The sequence below is a fragment of the Podarcis muralis genome, chromosome 6 (genome assembly GCF_964188315.1).
Source record: "Podarcis muralis chromosome 6, rPodMur119.hap1.1, whole genome shotgun sequence".
Classification (NCBI taxonomy): domain Eukaryota; kingdom Metazoa; phylum Chordata; class Lepidosauria; order Squamata; family Lacertidae; genus Podarcis; species Podarcis muralis.
The window spans coordinates 17057496-17065990 of NC_135660.1; the positions used below are offsets into that span (position 1 = coordinate 17057496).

Consider the following 8495-nt stretch of genomic DNA (forward strand, 5'->3'; position numbering starts at 1 on the left):
AGAAACTAGCCAACTTTTCTTGCTGTCATCTGTCCATCTCAAGAGACAATGGAGTGCGCCTCTGGGGTGTAAGTCAAACTGCTGTGTTAGCAGCTCCAAAGTGACCTCCTCAGGGCGCAAGCCTGGGCAGTGTGTCTGGACATCCTGGGCTGTTCAGAAAACAAGACTCCCCTCTTGGCCTTGCTTACGTGGTCCATAGGAAAGTTGAGAAATACGTTTGGTACAGGCCTGGCTGCAGGAGTTGCTGGAAGGAGGTGTACAAGCCACTATCCAACCGTCTTAGGGACTCCACCCTGGATTTGTGTAGGGTTTACTCCTTAGCCCTTTCTTCTCCTGAATATGTCCCTCAAGGCAGCAGAGGGATAGGATCAGAGTTTTCCTTCTCCTGGATCAGCTACCTTCCTAGGTTGACAAGCCCCACTTGCTCCTTAGCCTACTGTACAAAGGTAAATTTTGTATTCATTGCTCTACTCACCTTTGTCTCTAGCCATACCCACCACTGGTAAGTGGCTCCCTGGAAGGATGCTCAGAAAAGAATGTGGTGCTTGGGCTGTAAAAGGTTCCCTACCCCTTTGTTGATTGATGGAGAATAGTTGTGGGGACATCAGAAGAAGTGTTTAGCATAGTGCTGCTCAGAAAGGACTGCCTTTGTGACAGCAGATTCTTCACCAAAGGCTTCCTCAGATCTTTCGTAGGTTATAACAGTGAATGGAGCTGGTGCAGGGGAAAGGCTATTTTCATATCTCAGCATCAGCACTCCTGACTTGATAGAGGGAAAAATATATCTTCCAGCTAGATAAGAAGAGGCAACAGAGAATTAGATGGAAAGCCCCCTGAGGGGGAAAAAGGAGAGAATTAAATGGGAGTTTATGCTGATGATTCAGCACAGCCCAGTGACAGCCCCCACATGGCTCCAAAAAGCAATTAAAAAAATTAAAATATAATCCTTTTGGAGGCTGGATCAATTCCCAAAGAGCTTTTTTGACTAGCCAGGTGCATGATCTCAGTTGGCAAAATGCTGATTTTTCTTTGCTGTCGTTAATCTTGCCAGAATTTTGGATCTTTCCCTGCTCCCCAGGAGCTTTGGATACAAAACGCTATTATTAAATTTATATGAAGCACTTCAGAATTTTTCTCATTAATCCTCCTGAAACTCCTGTTTTAGGCACTAAATAAGCTAACTAAGACTAAATAAGCTTTCATGTTAACTTTCAGTAAGGAGTTTGCAACCATTAAAGATTCAGAAGGTTTTTGTTTTGGTGTCCAGGGTGATCAATCTCTCATTGTCATAAAAATGTGTAAACCTCAATGTTTGCTTTGGAAGTCATATTGCTATGCAGTTTGAGTCCTTCTCCTCACCCTTAAAATGGATGGGGGTGAGTGGAATATTCAAGTGAGGAAGAATACAGCCTCTGAGATGAAGCTCTTTCATGCACCAACTGGACAATATAATTTCGGAGTCAGGGGTGAATCCTAAGTCCTGGATTTGTCTGTTCACTTGAACAGGCACATGGAAGCCTATGTCGCTGAAGTTATGGTTCAGCTGCAGCCACCTTCTTATTCACATACACAGAGGTCTAGGTCTGTGGTTTGTGTGGCCTCCAGTGGGTGGGCTAACAGCAGGCAGGAGATCAAGGAAGCAGCGCTGGTCGCAGGTGTTTAACCCAGGAGGGAGAGGTGCTTCACAAAGCACTTTAGCAAACTGCTCTGCGAAGCACCTCCCCACTCCTTTAAAAGGGGATGGAGATTGGCAAAGGGGTTGGCAGGGTTGGTGAGTGAAGTGAGCTGGGGCAAGGCCCCTAGTAATTCTACAAGGGAGCGGGTGGCGCTGTGGTCTAAACCACTGAGCCACTTTTGCTTGCTGATCGGAAGGTTGGCGGTTTGAATCCATGCAGTGGGGCGAGCTCCCGTTGCTCTGTCCCAGCTTCTGCCAACCTAGCAGTTCGAAAGCACATCAGGGCAAGTACATAAGTAGGTACCACTACTGCGGGAAGGTAAATGGTATTTCCATGTGCTCTGGCACTCGTCACAGTCCTCCGTGCGCCAGAAGCAGTTTAGTCATGCTGGCCACATGACCCAGAAAGCTGTCTGTGGACAAACGCTGGCTCCCTCGGCCTGAAGCGAGATGAGCACCACAACCCCATAGTCGCCTTTGACTGGACTTAACCATCTAGGAGTCCTTCCCCCTCTTTATTACCTTTAATTCTACATGAATGAAATTTTATGTAAGTGGTATTATTTGCCAGCTGGATACATGCAACAACAGCTGTCATTCCCCAGCATTTTGGAGCACGTTGTTGTTGTTTAGTCGTTTAGTCGTGTCCGACTCTTTGTGACCCCATGGACCAGAGCACGCCAGGCACCTCTGTCCTCCACTACCTCCAATTCTGGAGCACAGAAAGCCCTTAATATAACATGTTAAACCAAAAGGGGTTTTTGTTTCTTAATTGCTATAGGATGACGACTTGCCAATAAATAGGCTGTGTTTTGTATTGCTTTCTTCCTCTCATTCATTTTCATATTCACCACAAGTCTTCTCTCTTCCTATTTCTCTCTCTCTCTTAAAATAAAGATGAACAGGTCCAGTCGTAATGGGGTTATTTATTAATTTTCTTTATTTTCGTCCTGTAGCCCTGAAAGCTGCATTTGATGAAAAGAACTTATTCCCCAAAGAAATTCTGGACCGTGAAAAAAAATCAAGGCAGCTGCATGAGGAAATGTGCAACAGAGGCAGGATAACAAACGAGAGAAAGCAAGGGAAGTTGAAAGGAAAATGAATCAAGCTTTGCTTCCAAAAAAAAAGGAGGTAGGTATGAAGGATGCCACCTGGTGATGACATGAGGCAAGCGTTGGCCCGTTGAGAAGGAGGCAGGGGAAAGAGTCTAAAGACAGCTTCTGAGATGATAAAGGGGTTGGGTAGGTAATTCCTCTAAAGGAAGTCTACAGACCCTGCGTGTGAGAGAGCTTCCCTAGATAAAAGATAGGGAACAACAAAATTCCCTTGGAAATCAAGGATTTGTCCACCAAGGAAGCCCCCACTGTTTGCTATGCAATTGCTTTGCCATGGAACTGAAAACTGAAAACTGAGACACAATGTTGTGTAATGGCTAGAGTGCTCGACTTCTTGCTGGACCTTGGTCTTCCTCATCTGTCAAATGGAGCCAACATCCCCTGTTAATGCCGAATTCCTTAACCATATAAACTCCCACCCACCCTCCGTTCCTCCGTGTGTGTGTGTGTGTGTGTGTGTGTGTGTGTGTGTGTGTGAGAGAGAGAGAGAGAGAGAGAGAGAGAGAGAATATATTTGACTTGCTTTATAGTCTATGGCAGGCTTCCTCAAACTCGGCCCTCCAGATATTTTTGGCCTACAACTCCCTAGCTAGCAGGACCAGTGGTCTATGGCTTGCTTGCCTGCTTTTGTCACCTGGAGCCATCTACCTCTCCTGGTTTTCTGCTTGCATCTGGATTGTGTTGACCTTGTCCTGCTGGACTTTGATCGCTGGCCCTCCCACTCATACACTGGAGTGTGTCCCTGTGAAATGCCAGAGGATCTGCCAGGGGCATTAAGCTTAGATGAGATGCCCTCCCCCTGTTGTTAAGAGCAGGGCAGTTTTCAGCCGTAACTCAGTTCCAGTACCTCTCAGGTGGGCACCATTGCTATTATAAGGGAACAAAGGAGGTGTTCACGACGAATTCCAGCACCTCTTTTTCCAGAAAAATAGCACTGGTTCAGAGTACACAGCTTGCGTCCTGTGCAGTCACAGAATGTCCTGTTCTCTTTTAAAAAGAACTTTGCCTGTTACACCCAATAAATAATACATTGTACATAATCTCGGCTCCAGTACATTGATATTACATTTTGTTAGGTTATAATATATCATATTACAATGCTTTCTTGCAAAACCCTTGCTTCTGTCTCGCAAATTGGATGGAAACAGTTGACCCAGATCACCTTCTCCTCCTTGTCTCTGCCCCAGTTCTTTAAGCTTCACCAAAAGAATTAGCTATAAACTAATTCTGATGCTGATACTTTTTTTGTTTTTAAAAGCCTTTCTGGTTCCCCTCTCCCTTTAATATCTTAATGCATCCTTGATCATTTGTGTGGTTTTGCTCTCTCCACTGCATGCTTATTATTGGTCTACATTTGCTTGATAATGGGGCCTCTGAAGGGATGTAGCCAGACATCCTCACTAGGGCCATGGCTCAGTGAGAGAGCAGGTCCCTGGTTCAATTCCTGGCATCTTCAGGTTGGGCTGGGAGAGTTCCTGACCTGAAACCCTGAAGAGACACTGCCAGTCAGTGCAGACAATAGTGAGCTAGATGGACCAATGGTCTGACGGGGTACAAGGCAGCTTCCTATGTTCCTAAGGGAAAGTCGCCTTTTTCTGGTTGGGGCTTTGAAGAATGGAGAATCAATGGAACCAATGTGTCAGATGCTAATGGTGGTTGCTCGTGAGTAACCAGGCAGGACTCCGACCTGTCTTTTGCAGGTTTTATTCTGCAAACTAGATAGATAGATAGATAGATAGATAGATAGATAGATAGATAGATAATTTTTTATGGTCGGAGACCAATTGTGCAAACTATTTACAGTGCAGATCTACAAAGTTCATGTCCATCTTAGTCACTTGCAGGATCTGGGAGTGGCCCCTTCCTGCTTCTCCCTCAACATAAGAACTTTGGCACCCCAAGCCTCCTCCTCCCCTCCTTGCGTTTCACCCCTCTGCGCAAGCTGGGCGACGGAAGTGGCATGCATCCCTCCTGGCCAGCCTGGGGAGGTGAGGCCCTGGGTTCTCAGCAGCATCCTCAAGCCCTTTCCTCGCTTGGCTGGCCCCTTCCCTCTCCTCTCCACTGGAGCTGTGGCTTTTCCCACCGCTGGAAGAGGAACTGCTCCTCAGGGGGTTCAGAGGCTCTGTATCCCAACGCCCCCCCGCCTCCCTCCCCTGTTCCGATGGCAGTCCCCTGACACAATGGAACCAATGGATCTGTTCTGAGCATGACTAACACTGGATAGAAGTTGTATAAACTAAATAAACTTACACTATGCTTCACCTAAGTGGAAACAAGGAGTCTTTGTGTTGTACAAACCTATTCACTTCATTCTCAATATTTCTTTTCCTTTGCTAGAGCAAGGTTTTGCACAGCATTGCTAGACCCTAGAAGAAAAATGGTTTGAAGAACAGTTAACCAAATCAAAGGACGACAAGAAGCTTCAAAATCCAAATTCAGAATGAAAAAGTGCATTTGTGTCGTACATTCAGAATATAAGTTTTGCTTCTTTTCTTACATTTATTATGGATTAAAGGTTTGTCTGCTTTTTGAGATGCAGCAAAAAAAAAATGATGAAAAAATGTCAGCACTGCAGGCCTGAATCTTCTGCCTGCCATGTACTTGTGATTTGTTTATGTACTTGAGAAAAAGCAGACAAGAACTGGAAGCCATTTCCTTTATTGAAGAAGATTGTCTTAATAGCAATTCATTAAAGATATTTATGCAGCCCTCTGCTCATGTAATGAATATTTAACCATTCTGAAAACAAAGGTTCAGAAATCCAAAGTTATTGCTCCTCTAGGTGAGGTTGATTTCACACGATCGTTTGTTTTTGCCCAGTCCAATTTTCAAATAGGGCAGGAGTGGTGAACCCCCATCCTGGGGACCTGATCGGCCCCCTAAGTCTTTTTTGGGGGGTGGGGGGTTTGCTAAGACTTCACAAACTTTGGTGGCAACAGCAAAAGGACAAAACAATGTTAAGTAGACACAGCACTGATTAGGGATGGGCAAATATGTCAATTTCAGTTTCCCAATTGTTCAATTCTTCATATTTCTGCTTGCTATCTGGTAAGCCCAACACCACCATGGGGAAGATTCTGCATCTTCTAGAAGGGCCCACTGGGGAAGTCCACTGAGTGCGCTTTGACCGGGGCCTCCTGAAACCAGATACTGGCCCTGGACTTGGAATAAGACTTCTGCATTTCATTAAGGCCTCTAGAGCTTATGCTCTGTTCAAACCAGGACTGAGTGCTTCCAGTAAAAATAGATTCCGGTGCTAAACGCTGTCTCAAACTTAAGCCCTCAAGGACTCTGGCCAATTGCTACATGTAGACTTTCCTTCTTAAACACCCCTGCATCATTTCTGCCCATTTCAAAATGTATCTATGCACATGTCCGTAAGGATATACACAATTAAACCATTCAGCTAGCTGAGCGTTCACTGGACAGGTGGATATGACCATTTATGTCCCAGCGTTCACTAGGGGAGCAATTTGTATAAATAACTTTTCCAGCCAATAACACCCAAGGTAAAGCAACAACAAATTGGACTGGATTCTGGGGCTCCTCGTGAGATTCGCGGTTGTCGTTTCCATTCTGCTGGAACGCTTACAAACGGCCTGATGTTCGAGCCTCTTGCAAAGCGAGCTGCTTGGTTTATCTAACAGTGCAGCACTTTGGGAAGAAAAGCAGCCTTTCATAACACATTCGGCGACCACCTGTTACGTGCCCGCCTCATTAATCAAGCGGCTTTTCCCAATAAATGTTGCCATGTAAACGCCCTTGGCCTTCTCCTCAATCTTTGCATTACTCGACAGCCTACGCTGGATGCACAGACCTTCTGCAAATCGCTGAATGGTGAATATTATGCAGCCGTTTTCCAGGTACGTGCCTTTTATATGCCCTGATAAAGTCATTAAAAAGTGGAGGGGGGAGATGGCACAATCGTGGCAGCTATGAATGCAAAGCTCAAGTGACTTATAAGCCCTACCTTTCGTTGCCATGTCATTTTCCTTTCTTTCACCGTGGTTACAGGGAGTATTTCTGCTTTGCTCTTTGCATTAAGTTTGCAGCAGAAAGTGATCCCGCTCCTGAAGAGTTCACACGAGTCCATTTCTAAATAAGTAATGATGTTGTTCCAGCTTGTGCTGAAATATCCTGCCTTTGGTAGCTCTTCTGGAGGCATCTACATGGCTTCCCCAGTACAGAAATATGAAGAAGCAAAGCACGGACTGAATTAGTTCAGCCATGCAGGACAAGTGATTCATGGACACAGTGTCTCTCCCTTCCTTCACTTGGTCTGTAATGGACTTTGCCTTCTCTTCTGGCTTGTGGAGAAGGGCTGGCCCTCCAAAGGCTGGTAGACTCCATCAACCCCAGCCAGCATGGGCAGAAGTCAGGGCTGATGGGGAGTTGGAATCCAACAACATCTGGGGGGCCTCAGCTTCCCTATCCCTGCTGTAAAGTGAGCACAGTGGTACCTTGGGTTAACTACTTAATTTGTTCTGGAGGGCCGTTCTTAAGCTAAAACTGTTCTTAACCTGAAGCAACACTTTAGCTAATGGGGCCTCCTCCTCCTGCTGCGCCGCTGGAGCATGATTTCTGTTCTCATCCTGAAGCAAAGTTCTTAACCTGAAGCACTATTTCTGGGTTAGCGGAGTCTGTAACCTGAAGCGTATGTAACCCGAGGTCCCACTGTATGAGGAACAATGAAAACCTCCCAAAGGTTTAGGGAACTGGCTTATTGACCCAAAAGCATTTTCCCCCAATAGGTTTTCAACTGTAAGACTAGCTCCAAAACGAGCTCCTTACACTTGCTGGGGCAGCTGGCATTGCTCAAAATGTGTTACAATTTTGGACCAATAAACCAGTTTCCTGCACTTGTTGGATCCTCAGTAGTTTCTGCTTTGCGGCGCGTTTGATTATCCGGTGGCCCTCCAGATGTTGCCATGGATGATGTAAGTTGTAGTTCAGCAACATCTGGAGGGCTGAAGGTTTCCCATACCTGCCTTATTGATTGCAGGACTTTGCAACTTTAATTGTGCAGAGAAGAAAAGGGAAAAAAAGGTTCGAGAATTGATTAGATATGTCAGATGGGGAAAACCACAGCTGGCGATTATTTTCTCCTTGTTTGCCATACTTAAAGATACAGGAGAACTCTCAGGGCCAAGGCAAAAATTTCAAACTTTGTTTTAATTTGGCTAGCTGTGTTTTTTTTTTACTTTTTGTTAGCCACCCCGAAATTGGAGGATGAACAGAATATTAAAGTTTTGTATTGATAAAGAAACTTGTAAAGAGAGCTAGTGTGGTTTAATGGTTAAAGCATTGGGCTAGGACCTGGGAGACTAGGGTTCAAATCCTCTCTCAGCCATGAAGCTCATCTGGTATCCTTGGATCAGTCACTGCCTCTTGGCCTAACCTACCTCGCAGGGTTGTTGTGGGGATTAAATGAAGAGAGGGTGGAACCATGTGACCATCTTGAGATCCTTGGAGGAAAAGTGGGATTTGTTGTTGTTGTTGTTTAGACGTTTAGTTGTGTCCGACTCTTCGTGACCCCATGGACCAGAGCATACCAGGCACTCCTGTCTTCCACTGCCTCCCTCAGTTTGGTCAAACTCATGCTGGTAGCCTTGAGAACACTATCCAACCATCTCGTCCCCTGTCGTCCCCTTCTCCTTGTGCCCTCCATCTTTCCCAACATCAGGGTCTTTTCCAGGGAGTCTTCT

At 45.6% G+C, this 8495-nt stretch overlaps 1 protein-coding gene across 1 annotated transcript in view; it reads left to right on the forward strand.

Annotated features, from left to right (window-relative positions):
• The window catches only part of WDR49 (WD repeat domain 49), a gene marked incomplete at its 5' end in the record, with an annotated part of 93997 nt that extends 88390 nt beyond the window's left edge, over positions 1-5607 (forward strand). Inside the window, 2 exon segments of the mRNA XM_077929794.1 lie at positions 2632-2806; positions 5128-5607. Of these exon segments, the coding sequence (XP_077785920.1) occupies positions 2632-2777 (146 nt within the window).
• Between the last annotated feature and the right edge of the window lie 2888 nt (positions 5608-8495).